The sequence below is a fragment of the Hylaeus volcanicus genome, chromosome 6 (assembly GCF_026283585.1).
Source record: "Hylaeus volcanicus isolate JK05 chromosome 6, UHH_iyHylVolc1.0_haploid, whole genome shotgun sequence".
Taxonomy (NCBI): Eukaryota; Metazoa; Arthropoda; class Insecta; order Hymenoptera; family Colletidae; genus Hylaeus; species Hylaeus volcanicus.
Genome location: NC_071981.1, coordinates 3,085,823 through 3,103,526, shown reverse-complemented (window position 1 = coordinate 3,103,526; position 17,704 = coordinate 3,085,823). Strand labels below are relative to the sequence as shown.

The following is a 17,704-nucleotide window of genomic DNA, read 5'->3' as shown; positions in this document are numbered from 1 at the left end:
TTCTAAGGTTTTCTGAGAAAAAAAGAACGTCCTGTTTCGGAAAATCACGAAGTATGGTAAAGCAGGTGGCGGTTCGCGATCAGTTAGTTTAGTTAGCTAGACTTTCAATCTCTCCGACTGTTGCGTGTGCGCGAAGTCTGTAAATTTTGTTGCGACGTTAAAATGCTAGGGACACAATTTCAGAAAAGGTCCAATTTACCCATTAAAGACACCTGACGCACGGATCGCACTCGACGAATCGTTCTACGCGAGTTTTATCTCGCACAGGATATACGTATAGCCACAGTTGCCCAAACGCTTCGTAACACTGGTTTCGTCGAAAAGAAAGCAAGGAATAGGGTGATATTTTTTTGTTATTAGACTACGACGCATCGCTTCATTTTTACGTGCCTCGACAGTTGACAAGGGGTCCGCGAAACACTTATTTTCGCGTGATTGGCAAGCGAGGAACTCTGGGACAAAGCGACTAAAACGTGCTGAAATTTTTATCATACTAAAGTGTCGCTTGATCGATATTCCAGCGAATTGCAATCGCCGAAGTGTCCCGGGCATGGGTCTTAAATGTTAATCGGCCATTTTGGAATGATCGCACGTGTTTATCTACCCCGGAATACCCACGTAACGCGCTTATTAAGCAGGCATAAACGACAATTATACTCGCTTCAACACCTGGGGCGCCTGGGGAAATCTTCCACTTATCTACTCATCAGTTCAATTGTTATTAACACTGGAACGACTGGCCAGCGTAGAACGAGCTATTAGGAACTTTGAAAGAGTGAACTTTCTTGGGATTGGTTACTCTTATCGGATGGAACTTTCTATCTTCTTTCGTTCGATTGTTTCCTCGATTCGTAATCGTTGTGATAGTACATTCTTTATCGGTAAGACAGTAAAATAAATAATGTCGAAATTAGAAGTGGAAGAAAGAAATGGAGTATAACTGGAATCAAGATAAAGTAATAAAATATAATTAAAAGAGGAACTGTTAAATGCACGTGCACTTCAATTTTTATAAAAATAATTCGTCATCCTTCAGATGGACAGTAACTAGACATCAAAAACGTTCTAACGAACTTTACGCTCGGAGGGCTCCAACGAACGACTTCATTTATTAATAGGACAAGTAATTATTTAAATTCGATATCGAATTGTTATTGAACTCAAAATTGTGTTCCAACTTTAGTGAAAATGCTTGCATGGATAATTGTCTCCTACAAAATGACAATTTGCGCATGTATTGCAATGTTGCAGAATTTTACAATACACCAAGCCACGCGCGGAAATTTGAAATGAAACTTTGATTCATCGTATACATTCGTAGAAGGTACTGCAAAAATTGTCATGCTTAAAAAGATATCATCAGGATTCGTTGACGCAATTATTAAAAGAAGATATTATTTTACTCATTTATTACATTATTTTTATTCACTCGCGAGACCTTTTTATTTTATCAGTCGGGACCATTCAAATCAACCGTAAAAATTGCAGCTATACGTACAGACTAATAAAACGAATCTAGAAATTTGTTTAAGCGATCTTGTCCAAATATTGACAGTGCACCCAGCGAAGCAAAATAAAACTGGTTGCTGATTCCATCAAATCTACAGTTGAAGGCAAATGACATAGTAAAACCAGAGGTGAATCTCTTTTTAGAATATTTTTGAAAGTGTGATTGTGTAATCTAAAGTGTATTTCGAAAGTTTATTCGAGTCCGGTACATGTTATTTTTTACGCCAATAAATTTGTAATAAACGATAATTCATAAAAGTCTAGAAATACAAATATCCTTTTCTTCTTAAAAAAAGAGACTCCGTTCGGGTCGTTTAAAGCCTCTTGTAATAATGAAATAATAACACACAAACAAATATTAGATTAATGGTCCACTCTTTGTACTTTTGATTGCACCAAGTAAGCAAAATAGAAAAAATCGTATATTATATTATAACTGGAGCTTCAAGAAAGCTAAATGAAACCCAGGCAGCCACAATTGAGAGGATCCTAGAAGGTGAAACGAAAATTCTTTTGTACAAGTTCGAGGACCCCTAAATGCCAGAAGTAATCCTTTGTGTAATTGTTTTAGCATCCGTGGCAAGGCCTCATTTTAATTACAGAAATTCAGTTGTTGTTAAGTTATACTCTTTTCTTTGTTTTCGCTTGACAAAAGGGTCCCCGGGGATCACGGAGACTCGCAGGCATACCTTCAAGACCATCCCTTTCCATGCCGCTGTGACAAGTTAAACAATTATAAGCAGAGGACGAAATTGTTATAAAACTTTTTCAATTGGTTCCAGTGAAGTTCCATTGAAACGGCAGTTTTACGATAGAAATTCTCATTTTATAAATTCCATTGAAAGGGCAAATAAAAGTGTTTCGAAATGAAAGTTCTAGTTTGAATAAAATTGGTAAAAAATAGTAACGAATGTCCGCGCGTGATACTTCCTTCACGCGTGTAATAAATGTGGAGTTTTATTTATTTCATAGAACTTGTTCTAATAGATGTTCTGGAATAATTATTTTTTGAACAAGATGTCTTGTTCCTTTTTATTATAATAATTATAGAATAATACTATATAATATAACAATATTTCAAATTTTCGCTTCGCTCGATTGTATGTTAAATTCAATAAATGAATTATTAAATGCGAAACGGAACCATTAAACAAAAACCTGTACCACCTACCTCATTACACGAATCAGATATTTGCAAATGTTTATCGATTTTTCACGTTATCAAACATCCTTGCTACCGGTGAAATTCCTCGGTAATACATGCCTAATTAAAATATACATTGAAACGTGGCATAAAGGATAACGTAAATATTAAAAGAAGCATAAATTGGGTAATAAGAAAAGAAGTTGCAAAAAAAATTGCACAGCTTTAAGAATGCAAATGAGGCAGCTTATTAAAGATTTTACTCGTGGCCATGTTTACAAGGAGACTCAGAAACTGTCGCAGATTGGTACATGCCTCGATAAATCGTTTCTAAAGAAAAAACTGTCGCCACTAATTGTCCACTTCGTCGGCTACATAAAAGAAACGTTTCTTGCTCAACACGCCGTTCCAATTATATGCACAGTGCGCTGCAATTTCCTCCTCAACGATTCGTTTTCGTCGTAGCTTCAAACATTTTTCAATCGTATTTATTTTTCTTTGCAGCGGAAGCTTCAAGGAGTTGATTGGTTCCAAATAAAATGCCGAAAATTTCGCTTTTACGCAACGAAACGTTCGACGAGAAATAAAAAGAACCGTACACCGTCCGAGAACGAGGAGATTGTCGATAAAGTTTCCTTCTCCAATTATGGCCAATATTTCTATTAAATCCTGCGTGCGCCTTATTCGGTCTTGCTGCTTGAGCTCCTGCTAAGCTCGTAACTCGCGGGAATGCAATTTGCAAAGCTGGATAAGATATTGCTTCGTACAGTTAATGGTCTATTTTAATCGGAATTGTTTGAGAATCGGTTGAGAATTTTTTCAGAACTTTCGGATGCAAATTTGATTTTTAAAAAATTCGAAAATATTCTAATTGGCGATTTTTTATCGAAGTTGTCGAGTAGCCACATTTATATTTATGTAATACGGAGCCCTTATTAGAGCTAGTACTCTCTAATTTTCTCAGATTTCTCGAAGTGATGAAACCGTAGTCAAAAAACTCAAAGATCATTCAAACATTGAGAAAATGCTTCATATTGCCTTAATTACTTACGCGACCATCTTCATATTTTTTACAGCTATAGCGGAACAGTACAACTACTGACGTGTAATTTTTTTCTGATTTTTTGGAAAAGTGCGTTATCGTAAAAAAATTATTAATTTTATATTTCCTAATTTTTCATACGGAAAAAAGTTATCTCGTTTACACCATTGAATTCTGCGTCAACGGCTACATAAAAATACAAAGTTTCAAAATTTCGTCTCAATAATTAGCTAGTTAAATACATATTTACATTAAAATTCAAACCTGTCTTCGAATTTTTCTGAAAAATTGCCACGAGCATTCTGGACGACCCGGTACGAACGCCTCACGTATTTAATTCGGCTCCTTTATAATGCAAGCGAGTACAGCGTCTGTTATTTAAACCCCTTAATCCCTTCGCAGAGTGCATTACGCTCGTCGACGGTATTACTCCAGAATTAGTTGATGTTCGAAATCGTTTCGCGCGAGCTGGATGCCTCTCCGTCCCGTGCGGAGCGTAAAACCCAGTGAGATGTAACCGTCGGTGATCGTTACCATCGATCGAACCCGGATTTCGAGTGGCCAGGAGAGAAATGGTCGAATGAGAACCGTTCGTGTTTATTGGCTTCGCTGGTCGACGTAGGAGACAAGAGTTTTATGAAGGCGGCCGCGTGTGTTTGCAACATCGTTACCGCCGCTAGGAATCAAAGCAAGTACGGTCGTCTTTGACGCGTGCCCTCCCAGTCGTTGCCAACGACCTTTCACGTAACTCCCTCCACTTAGCTTTTTTATATCATATTTTACGAGGCAACGTTCCCATTTTTCAAGCGATCGTTTCGGGCGGAGGGCGGAGGACTGGGCTAGGGGCCTTACAGTGGCTCCGAGTCGAGCTAAACTAGTAAGGTCTCTGATTTTCGTGGAACTAGGGTGGGCCAAGTAAGTGTGACCATAACTCCGTTATGAGTGCATTTAGGGAGGAATGTCGGAGGGAAAAGATGAATGGATCGATGGGTACTATATTTGGAGGAATTTACTTTATTATAAGGACGATGGTGTAGGAGTCTAAAATAAAAATAAAACGAGGGTTCGTTGCTACTTTTTAGAGTTGATCACTTTTATTCGCTTGACTCCATATTTTTGTTTACAGAGATGTTATAGTTGATTCCTTTCGCCATTTTCGGTAAAATTGAAATATTAAGCGAGGTGGAGTTGCGGAAGAGTTCTCTAAGAGGTCCTGCGACTCCCCCAAATCGCCTAAAGCAGGTAGAGCGCCCCCTTCTGAAGGGTGAGTCCCACATTACCCCCCTCTTCTAGTAAAAAAATGTGTCAGGTGTTAAAATACAAATTTTAATATAATTTTGCATTATCAAAATACTAAATAGAAAGATCCTGATTAATCCTAATAAAACTCCTCAAACTCTCAAGGGTTATTTTCGACATTTCGTCCAGTCGAAACGACAGTCGCGACATAGTGCACGGGCGATTTGTTACAGGCGCGTCGGTGAAAGCGTGCTTCCTCGAGGAGAAAAAGGGGGTGGCTCGAAAATGGGGTGTGGAAAGTTCCGAGGCCCCGAGATCGCATTGTAGAGTGAGCCTCTTTGGAAATCGCTAACGATCTGTATCCTAGTAATTGGGTGGGCTCGCGATGCACGACCTCGATGGGAGCGGGAGGGGAACGTGAATGCGACGTACGGCATCGCGCAGGGACCTCGGTTCTGCATTCATATCGGGGAATCTTGCTCAATAAGCGTGAACCGTTACGAGAGTGTCCTGAGACAGACAAACCAGTGCCAGGGTACGGCACGGAAACGTCGGTGGCGAATCTTCAGAACTCTGCTCCACTAACTTTGACGATGACCGAGGCGAACGAGTGTTAGCTCCTAGATGGAGTACAGTGAACTCGTATAACGCGGTACTTGCGCTAGGCGGCTTCAATGTAACGGGAGTCTACAAATCGCGGAGAGCTTTGCACTCAAAGGGATTGCAGTTTTCATGTGACGTACGGTACAAAGGGAGACGTTGAAAAGTGGTCGCGTTTAGGGTGAATACTAGACTGCCTGAATTAGTAAATAAATATGATCGGAAAAAAGATTTTGGCTGAGAATTTGTATACATGAAGTTTTATACGCAACATAACTGATGTTGGAAACGTCAATTTTAACTTGGGCATTGGAGAAGATATCTCGAGTGCAGTCGAAGACAGGTGACTTTGAAATGTATCGGACTGTTGCTATGTAAATAATAATTGTGTACTATGTGAAATGTTTCATTCTTTTGCTTTTAATAGTAAACAAGTTAAACTAATGAATACTAATGAAAATTTGTTCGTCGAATCATCCGAAAGTAAAAGATCAGAGAGATTGTTGAAATATACAAGAATTATAATTATTCAAGTGTAAGCATCAAAACTGACAAATTTATATAAACTCAATCTATAGAAGACAAGTAGCTACATTACAAATCTCGATATATTACAGAATTCACACAAGGAAACTAAAAAGAAACAATGTTACAGTGGCTCTCAAATTAGATATTCAATTATATAGATTCAATTGTAAACTTGCAATTGTAAACTTGCAATTGTAAACTCAATCTGTAGAAGACAAGTAGCTATATTACAAATTTCGGTATATTACGGAATTCACAAAAGGAAACTAAAAAAAACAATGTTACAGTGGCTCTCAAATTAGATATTCAATTATATAGATTCAATTGTAAACTTGCAATTGTAAACTTGCAATTGTAAACTCAATCTGTAGAAGACAAGTAGCTATATTACAAATTTCGCTATATTACGGAATTCACAAAAGGAAACAAAAAAAAAACAAAGTTACAAAGACCCTCGACTTAGAAATTCAATAACATAGATTCAATTGTAAACTTGCTCAGCTCTGTGGCAGTTCCAAACGTTGCAACAAAATCGTCCATCTATCAGAGGCCATTAATTTTTTTTTTATTTCCTGGTATGTAGTCGACACTTTAATACCCCTTTGGACGAAGGAAACACCCAATTCCAATAGCTTTTACAGTCGCTTTACCTGAAGCGCACACCAATAGAAAAAAAAAAGAGATTCGTCAGGTAGATGGACAACTTTATTATTCCATTTGGCGCAGTAAAGGAAGCACATATACGCAATTTTACATGTTACATTGCGAAGCATGTGCAGTTGACGTTTTAATTATCCGATCGGGCTTATATTTATTGCTAATAAAGAATGGAACGAAAATGTAGATTTTCTGATCCATTTAGAATCACTGAATTGGTTTCTTGAGAAACTATGTATTTCGACCTATGTGAAAGAAGTTTGCAATTACGTAAAATATCTTACAATAGTAAATTAGCTGAAGTTCTGGTAATTAAGAATTTTCTTACCTACATATTTCTACCTATTCAACTAAAAATTTTCCTGCTTTCAAAAGATATTCCAAGAGATATTACGTGATTTTGATTCAATTTCAATTTCGTTTCGGGTCCCGCTGAAGCTTTCCCGTAATTAATTTTTCATGAAATGTGATCGACAAGGGCAATGTTACGCATGGATAATTTACTAGACGATGTAGATTGTACGTGGGCATGTAAGACCCACTTTCGACCGTTGCTATAATATTTATTGTCTTTAAATCGCATTGGGCATTATTCAAGAACCGAACGAACCGTTCTATTGTCCGCTGCAATGGATTCACCTCGGTCGTTCCAGTCGTTGACTCGTACTACTGCAGCTCGCGCAGAACAAGCTCGTTGTTTTCGTTCCTCGTCGCGTTCTCGTTTACCGAGTAACAACGTTGCGTCTCCACAGTGCGAGGAGATCTCGTTGTTGTCATTAATTTGGGAAATTTCCTAATATTTCGATCACGAAAATCCCTCGGATGAGGAGCAAGAAACAGAGCGGTGTTCCGCAACATGACTGCCGCTTATAATTAGATTTATGTCGCTCTCTGCTCCCCTCACTTGAACGCATTCCAAATATTCCTGTATATTACGGGCAAGGATATGCTTGCCGCTAGATTAAACCCCGCGAGATGCTCATTAATATAATTCAACCACGATTGTAAGTGTTTCATGTCCGATAAAGGTTGATTTCAATAATTCCTTTTTATTTTCTAAATTTTATATTTTTAAAAACTTTGACAGAATTTTATTTCTACATCTTCGTAAAACATTCTCGTATTTTATTTTGTTCAAGAACGTCTCAAGCGTGTGCAGCTTCGACGATTTCTTTAAACGAAGTAGTTCGATATAAAAATCACAAGCATTTTCATTAAGTATACATTTATACTTGTCGTTGCAAAATGATGGCTACTAATTTAAAGAGAATATTCAAAGATTCACTTCTATTGAAGAAAGTTTATCTGTATGAGTTTCGAAGTACTACCTCGAAGAATTTCTTGGCACTAATTCAATTGGAATAAAAATATCCAAAACATTTTTATAAAGCATACATATATACTGTCTCGTTATAAAATGGTTGTTCAACAAAATTAAAGATTCCTTAAAAATGGTCGTTTGTATGAGCTTGAAGAATACCGTGTCATTGCAAAATAACGATCACTCCCAAGAAAAATGCCTGTAATATAACAAAGTAAATATTTTAATCTCATGTTCCACAAAACTTCGACGTAATTAAATTTACGATCCGCCTCCGGTCTCACTTGAACGGAATCCAAATATTCCCGTAAATTACGGGCAAAAAGTCGACCCGATTCAACCCCCATGATTCCACCGCCACACGCCCTCCCACGCCATCGCCAGTAACTCCCTTTTTCCGAACATTATACCGCGTCCGCTACTTCTAGCAGCGGGTGGAGAGAGAGAGAGAGAGAGAGAGAGAGAGAGAGAGAGAGAGAGAGAAAATGGGCAACCGCAACGACACGCATTCATAAACGCGAAACTTTCGAGCATCGCAATCGGGATAAAAGCTTCAAAGACCGGCAAGTGCTGTCACGCGGAGCAATGGAACGCGGATTATCAGAGAGCACCGTTTAACAAAAATACCCATTACCGTAATGTCAGCCGTACGAAATGGCAACGCGAAAAGAATGGCGCGGGAACGCGATTCCGAATGAAAAAAAAAAAATGGGTGGAGAAAAAAATGAAAAAATATGAGAAAGGGCGAAACGTCGTGCTGATTACTTAGCGTCAATGGGAGGCTTTCCATTGGGCGAGGGAAAATGTTTCGGGTCCTGAAATTAACGGTTTCGTGGAACAGAACAAGCGCTCGAAGTGCGTATGCTCTTTCAGTGGATTAACAATTGAAATTCTTGCTTAGAGTTTATTAGCTGGAGATCGTTATTTGTACCGTATTGTTTGGTGGATTGAAAGGAGCTTTCTAAAAGGTAATTTACAATTTTTCATTTTGAGAAAACACAAATGGTACGAAGTACGTGTATATGTATATCTGATTAACGTGATTTATGTTATATATTTACGTATCTTTTTATAAATATGTCCATCACGAATACTCTGAGAGGAGTATTTCGTTATTAAAGAATGAAAGCTTGAAGGCCCTTTTGGCAAACCTTAACATAGAAATAGAAATCGATATAGTTAGATTAGAATTTTGGAAAGCACAAAATAAAAGCATCGAAATTAAGAGCCACACAACTTGTGCAACGTCCTAGATGCGCATTCCGTCAAACACTGTTTATAACTTTCCTCCTTTCAGCGAACAAAGACACAATTTCGCTTCGGGTTAACGGAGAACCATACGCGACAACAGGGACCTGCAAAAAATTAAAGTAATTGGAGCAGGAAGTAGTTCATCCACTTCTCTTGTTCGCGTTGCTCGCGGGCCATCGACTTAAAAGTCCAGAAAACTTTTTTTCCAGGGAGAAGCGACCGGTTCATCAAGAAAATGTGAAATATATATTCAAAGACTTCTCTCGAAATTGAGTTCGCGAGCGGACGGGTAGCGCCGAGTGAATAACTAAAAAAAACTCATCGTTATTCCTTGTCGAATTATTTATGGAAGCGAATCCGCGCGCGGCGCTGGCTAATAAAAAATTGCCGTAACTTAATTCAGAAGTAAATATTTCAGTTTCGTGGCCTCCATACTACGCGGTATTGTGGAAATTTCTGTGCGTGCGTGCGGGAACGCGGGACGCGTACCGCGGAAAAATTTAATTATGTTGTACGGTCCAAGGTGCGCGCGGAATTATATTGTTTTATATTTAACGCGGCTCCGCGCGAACGTTGCGTGCGTGGGAGGCGAAGGACGGCACTGGAATCGGAAAAAAAAATACATTTTTGGGCTCGTCACGGAGCACTCCGGAAAATTGACAAGCGAATTTCGATCAAATAGTTTGCGAACCAAAAAATGTTATTTCGAATAACATTTACGGATTCTAAAAGAAATCACGTAAAATTGTTTGTTGCTACGGAAAATGGATATTGTTCGTTAGCCGTAACAAGCATTCCATTTAACGCTTTTCATCGAGGATTTTCGGCCTTCGTTGATCATTCGAAACAACCCTGGCAACAGTGGAACCGAAAACACTCTTGTTCAGAGGATATTCGAGCTCTTATGTACTTGAAATCTATCGTTTGATTGAAAACGGTTTGAAAGAACTTGGTTTTCTCTACTATGTTTAATAGGTCGATGGTGATATTGAAAATTTGCTGAAAGTTGGATTGCTATTGACAGAATATCAATTCATTGACTATCATTGGTACACATATATAAAATACAATATTAATATTTTCATAGTAATTTTTATATTCTCTCTATGCACTCTAATTTCTACGTACATACAGTTTTGTATATGTTTTCTATATCAACACACACCATGAATGCATAAAACCCATAATCTATTTATTATGCAAGAATTCTGTTTTCGAAGAAAATAGGAAAGTGGAACATTCCATAAACTTAAATGGAAAAGCAAAATTAACCTTTGCGATAATCCAATTATGGAAATCGCAATATTGTACGTGTAAAACAATTATTAAATATTATTTCCATGTCAAACGGAAATTTCTACGCAAATAGTAAACAATCGCATAAATGGTATACAGTAGAATGTATGTAGAATGTACTCCCTGTGCATCCTAATTTCCGTCATCTGAATGCTGCACAATTAGAATTCTCAACATTCATGGGTTCTAATAGCCCAACGTTGCACCTTCTGGTACAGTAATCCACCTTCTATTGAAACATTCTACTGTAACGATTAAAACTAATCCTAAACGTCACAATTTATCGCGGAACGTTCTACTGTGTTTGAAGATTCCCTTACTCGGACAGTTTCGTCTCTATTAGTAAGGATAACGAAGATCCTATTGCATATTTAAATGTTATTAATTGCAGGAGGTTTGCTGTTTCGCGTTAAAAACTTATGTAATGGAGAAATTTCCTTCTACGAATATCATTATATAATATCAATTCTTAAGTTTACTAGAAATCTATTACACGAAATAATTAAGTACTAAATATTATCGCGTATTACTATTAAAGTAATAATATTAAAATCCACTAGATTCACAGCGCCTGATAATTTCCTTAACCAGGTACATCTTTTCAGAAATATGCATAAAAAAAGGAGGTAGTAATTACTTTAATTTCTATTTACATAGGTACATTTATATATTTATATATTGTTCATACTTTAGGGTATTCATTCAGTTAATTAATTTCCCACTTTTTTTAGAAGAAAAATATTGTTCGCGCCAAAAAAGCTCGCCAAATACGCGACAAATACCTCGACCAGGTAAAATACGCCGTTCAACCGTCGCAAATTCCCAAAGAACGCTTGCTCTTCAGCCATAAAGAATCGACTACGGCCCCGAGTAAAAAGAAAATCCCTTTCCCTCAGGCCTTTAATAATTTGATCTACGACTACATCCACGAGGACGGCCGGAAGCTTACGGCCGAAATCGTCGAACAAAACGCCCGTGACAACTACGGAATATCCATTCCAGGTTTAAGTAATACCTCCATTCGTACGTTTCTTGTCGCTACGAAGCGTTTCCCTCTATTATTTCACTCCCCCGCGTGTCCTCCACATCGCGCCGCGTTCGATTCCTTTTACGCCCTTTGCGTAGTTCCAGCCTGGAACTTCCGGGCATGTAATACCGGTTGAAGCTGGCGGGCAAGTTACAGCTGCTATATTTCAGACACCGATACGAAGGAGCTTCCTCTATTCGCCTTCCACCCCCACCCCCTCGACATAAAGGAGACTTCGTATATAAAGGGCAGCAATCTCCGAGAGATAAGTCTAAATGTACATAGACTTCTTTCAGTCCGAAGACGTCGCATTCAATTAGAACGGCGGGCTTTTCGCAAAATTGCAAAGGACTTTGCGCGATCCTGCGATGCACGTCGCGGGGACGATACGGCCAGTTTCATTATCTCGTTTCCCCTTCCAAGGCTGCCGGAAGAAGGAGGAGGAGGAGGAGGAGGAGGAGGAGGAGGAGGGTACGCAATGAAATTTTATACGACTGGTCCAGAGAGCACGTAGCGACAATAGAAGTAGCGTGCGAATTGTTCGACGGCCGACCTTCCTATTGATTTCCACCTGCGTCGATTTAACTCGACCTCGGCAACCCTCTCCTGCGCCCTTCGTCTATTCGAGCCACGACCGCACAATTATTGCGTAACTCTGTTGCCGCGTCAAGCAAGACAAATAACGCGGTAATAACTACGCGAATAACGCCCGCAGAAGACACGTTCTATCGCCGGAGGATCTGGAAAACCTCCGGGGGATGATGTTAACAAAATAACGAGATACGATCGTCCCTCGGGATTCGCGAAAGATCCTTGGGAGAACCTGTGCATTTGGGTGCACACATATGCAAACATGTATAGAATATCGATAATATTCATGCTGCACCGTTTGAAAGGTGCAACTACGAAAGCAGGGAAACTACGAAAAAATAATTTCGAGTATCATTGTTTACATCATTATGTTTGTAGAGTAAATGAAAAAAGGTTTCCTGAAAAGTATTGTAAAATTTGCACGGGAATAAAAATTTGTAGTCAAGTTGAATACAAAAATATTAGAAAAGAAATTCACACCGGACTAACTTGCCACTAATTCTCGCAACAGAATAAGATTGTGTAAATTGAAGTGAAAACCATGAATATGAATATGAATAATATCATAATTAAACCTGCCATAATCTATAGGCAATTGGTTTGACGCAGAGAGTTATGTTACTTCGTTTCCTCCCGGATCTGCGAGTCGGATTCATCAGTAAAGCTTATCTTGTTGATCCTGCTTTAAATACGGTCCTATTAATCGTTGCACGGGATCGGATCAAATTAATTATACAGTAATAAACTATCGATTAATTGGAAACTGTTCAGATGATTAAAGGGATGAAGGAGTCAAATTGCTATGAAATCAAATCTTTGGGAATTAATTCCAAGGATATCGAATGCAAACATGCACAGATGACAAACATTCGACATTTTTCTCTCAGATATCTTTTTCAATAAATGGGAAATATAATCTAATATAGTGGTATATAAATAAAAGATCAACTAGTACGGAACGCGATCGGCCTAATCACGCCACCGAAAGGCCTCTGTTAGACAACCGCGAACTGGAATCCAGCATCCGTGCTCCACGCACCGTTCGTTTCACTTTTTTTTCCCTCAACCACGTATGTCGTTTGCAACGGCGAAACAACCCTCAATGGTCGTTGCTTGCGAGACCGTAATATTTTTGCACGCGTACGTGACGACGAACAAACGGGCAGCATCTCGTAAGATTGGATGGGAAAACGAGATCACAGCGAAATTCTCGCTCTGATTTTTCGTTGCGCGAATAACGATGCTTTAATGGCATCCATTGTTGCCCGTGCTCGCTGGCTCGGTCTCCTTCTACCCCCGATATCCCGTTCCAGATTTTAAATCACGATCGCGAATTGTTATCGCTCGTTGTATCGCGTAATGTATCTCGATGATACATATTAATACCGACGCGATTCATTCACCTAACCCACCGATATCCTCCGGCGCTATTTCTCTCTATCGCGCCGCGGGGCTAATTGCGCGCGACGCGAAATGTTTACCGACAAAACGCGTAGCCAACGAGGTAAAGTCGCGGGGTACGATGATTCGTGAAACGGACACACACTTTTCCGCATTGGTAAATAAATTATTTACGAGACGGGACACTTGTGTATTGTGGAAGTTTGGTGTATCTAGTCGCGGTTTCTATTCTGCGTTAGGTTTGAAATGGACAGTAGAAAAGGACAGAGAGCGAAAGAAAAAGAGGTCCGAGGAAAAAAAGCAGTCGGCAGAAGCGTATCGATCAGTTAGTGTATTCCTGATTCAGGATGTGTATTCGCTGTACACTTGAAGTAACAAAAAAACCACGTTAAATCCAATTATAAATTCAATACTGAATAATATCTACCCACTATGACTTAATATTATATTTAATGTAACAATAATATATTCTTCTTTCTTAACAAATTAAACTTCCTTAAACAAAGGAAAACAAATACTGTCTGTATGCATCAGTACGTACATCCGAATACATCCAGAAAATTCATGGACATATGTTGGTATGCATGTTTAATAAATATGTAACGATGGACTAAAAATTAGTTTGTAAAGAACAACGCAACCGTTCACATCGCGATTGGAAATAGAATAACGCGATCACGAACGATGCTTAGATTCGCGCGTTCGGGCGTGTGCACTTGATAGCAAGCGAAGCTTTTTATTTAAAGTTCGTGCAACGTCGGCGACAATTGTACAAGGACGAACGATAAAGTGATAGCGAACGAGGAATGCACGCGAATTTTTTGGTACGCGCGTCGCAACGCTGCTACGTGCGAAAAGAATGCAAAATAAATTTGTAAAGCTGCAATCCTGGACGGAAGTATGGGCACGGTTGTTATAATTAGCGTGTTAATTAATTGAAGGGACAAATAACGGAAACGTCATTTCGGTTTCGATGGAGAAAATAAAGAGTACAGGGAAATGATCCGTGTGAAAATTTTAGTATGAATATTGACGCTGAATTAAATGGTGTAGAAATGAATCTGAAAATAAAATTTGTTTGATCGTTTTGAAATAAATTTTTATTCAGTTTCAGTAGTATACTATTTAATTAGGGGTTAGGAATATATTAATTGTAGTTGATTTTCACATGAAGGCCCTTCCTTGAGGGGTGATCCTCATTCGACAATTAAAAACAAAACTTTCTCTAATTGGTTTGTGAAACTTATGAAGTATTAAATCTGTAGAGGGCGTCCCAAAAATGTTGGAGGTCCTTGAAAGAGGTGTTGTATGGAGACATTAACAGACAAGTCCGAACAATCAGAGCGCGAATACGTCGTGGCGCCGGTGGAGCGCCCGCAGTAGAATAGGCCCGCGCTAGTCAGCCGCAGTAGTATACGCTACGCGTTAGTCAGCCGCGCTCTGATTAGTCGGGGTTTTTTGTTAACTATAACATTTTCTGTTATTATACAGGGACATCCTGAATAATATACTTACATAATATACTCTACTATAATCATCTAAATGAAACTTTAAAAATTTGAATACAATTAAATAATTCATACTTTTTCAAAAACAAATATCTCTTTAGCTACTTTGTGATCCTTACGAAGTATCAAAGCTATACGATATACTGTAATATAATTATCTGAAAGAAACTTTGATAATTTGACTACAATGAATAATTCATGTTTTGTCGGTTAAATTAATGAAACGATACAATAATGGTATGCGCCTGTAGTTTGTTTGTGCAGCAATGAAGTCGCTCCGCGAACATACTCAAAGTAATACCGAAACTTTTGATGGTCCACTTTAACAGTTCCAATTAAAACATACCTCTCACGCGTGAAAATGTTCGCGATACAAGAAAATTATTCCGACGTAAAAATTGTTGGGAATCGTAACATTTCTGGTTATTCGCACGTTCAACGGTGGAAAGTACACTCGCCCTGGAAATTATGGAGAGGGTAGAGGTCGCAATTGGGCCGCAAGTTAAAATATTTGCCAATTATAAGGACAAAGGCGGGGTGGAAGCAGTTTTAAACCTTACAAGCGACAAAAGGGACAAGTACGGTCGAAGAATATAAGAAAACTAGGAAAACCGAGTTTTGCTGAGAAGCTGAGAGCGGCCCTGGAGTAGCTGGTTAACCGTAAATACCTGAAATTATTCTTGAAATACGAAAGAAGTTTACTTTAAACTTTAGACGCGATTTTCTCCGAGCACGGCTTTTCAAGGCGACGGGACGGATATCTCTGGAAGTAAAAACAAATAGGGTGAAGATACATGCAAAATTGATTTAAATTAAATAATAAGTGTGTTTCCAAGTGTATGTTTGTCTAAATTAAATAATAAGTGTGTTTCCAAGTGTATGTTTGGCTAAATATGTATAAGCTTATTTGTATCCTTATTTGTATCCTTATTTGTAATGAAAAATTCATTTGGTAATATCGAATTTATTATTTAATTTAGTCAAACTTTTTCGATAGATACGGAAGGTGAGAATATTTATGGGATTGACTGTAAATGATCTTCATTAATAGATTCGTAACTTTGTTTAGATACTTATTCCAATTAAGAAAAAGTTCACAAACTTTTGATAGGTAGTATACAGCAAAACGTCGTGTCCAAAGGTATATATACCCCCAAGAACCTGAAACGAACGTTTTCCACCATTGCCACCCCTTCTCTATTCGTCGAGCACGTATCGCGAGTCGAAGTTCCCAGTAGCGTGCTTAATAACTCCTGTCGTGTTTCGAAAAGCCCGGGTATCGCCAATTTAAACCGAACCGAGGCAAACAGAGCGTTGCCAAAGCCTGTCGACTTTGATCAACAAAGGAAATACGCAAACATTTTATTTCGTAACTTTCGAACCTCACGGTCCGAACGAAAGGGGGGTGCTCGATTTTTCATCGCCTTTTTTCCCCTCTCGTTCGCATCGCCTCGTTTCCCCGGCTTTCTTCCCTTCTGGAAGATTACATTACCGGATCCCCTCTCCCGGTCCCTTTTGTTGTTTCCTATTCCCTCTCGTACGTATGGCCGCCAGACCCCCGCCCCCTTCAACCCGGAGCTAAAGTAAAACATCCCCCAGTAAGTAATTAGCATGTTATCGTGAACCGTGAAAGCCTTCGTTGTTAACAATACCTCCGGAAATAATTCACGGAGAAAAAGAACCGAAAGGTAAAAAAAAAAAAGGAGAGGAAGTCCTCGCGTCGTTCGACCCTTTAGATTTTAATCCAATTTCATTCGCGATCCGCGAGTAAACCCTCTGACAGGATCCTTCGTAGCAGAACCCTGCCGCGGAGCCCTCTCGACTCTCCTCGCTTCAATTAAATCTTTCGCTCGACCCGTGCACGTGTCTTCCTCGGCGTGGCCCGTTCGCGGCGCATAATAGCGGCGCAAATTAAATGTACCTGGCCCGTGCCGCGGTGAATAATATTCGCCGATGCGCGGGCGGATCGGTGCCGGAGGGGAAACGTTTAATTCTCGCAAAGCCGGGTTTCCCAGAGACGATTCTTTCCGAGTAAAAGGTACCGTCTCTCTTCTCCTGCCGCTTCGATCTAGCTGGATCCCACCCCCTCGAACCAGATCCTCCAAAGGCCACCCCTTCAAGTATCGCGTTGATATGATAATAACTTCGTGCACCGGTAACTCCCCCCGGTTCGGGTTAACGCTTTTTCAAAAAGTTCCCGGAGAAAGATCTCTCGACTCACCATTCCGTCCCCGAGATTATGGACGACGCATGGCAGCAGCGCCGTGGACCCGGACTGGGCAGAGATCATTGTCGAGTTCTCGGTGCCGAAAGTCATCGGAACGGTCGGCGGCAGGTCGATGTCCAGAGGCTTTCCTGTGAAGCTGGAGTCCAGGGAGTTCATGTTGGCGGTGACTATCTCTGCGGTAACCGCCGTCGGACACTCTGGAAAATAGGCATCGATTTAGAGAGCTGGATGGGGAGTCGAATAAGGTTCAATAGGGTGATCCTATCGTGGGTGGATCGAAATCTAGTCGGAAAAGTAGGTTTTCGGGAATTTTTAGTGTCGGAATCGAGGGAAATATTAAAATACGGCAGATTATATGAGATT

The 17,704-nt window shown here is 39.5% G+C and overlaps 1 protein-coding gene across 1 annotated transcript in view; it reads right to left on the bottom strand.

The window, feature by feature from the left end:
* LOC128878330 (uncharacterized) overlaps positions 1-17,704 on the bottom strand; it is a 107,203-nt gene that overhangs the window by 35,482 nt on the left and 54,017 nt on the right. The window contains exon 3 of the mRNA XM_054126448.1: positions 17,336-17,538. Coding sequence (XP_053982423.1) covers positions 17,336-17,538 — 203 coding nt within the window. The remainder of the gene's footprint in view (positions 1-17,335; positions 17,539-17,704) is intronic.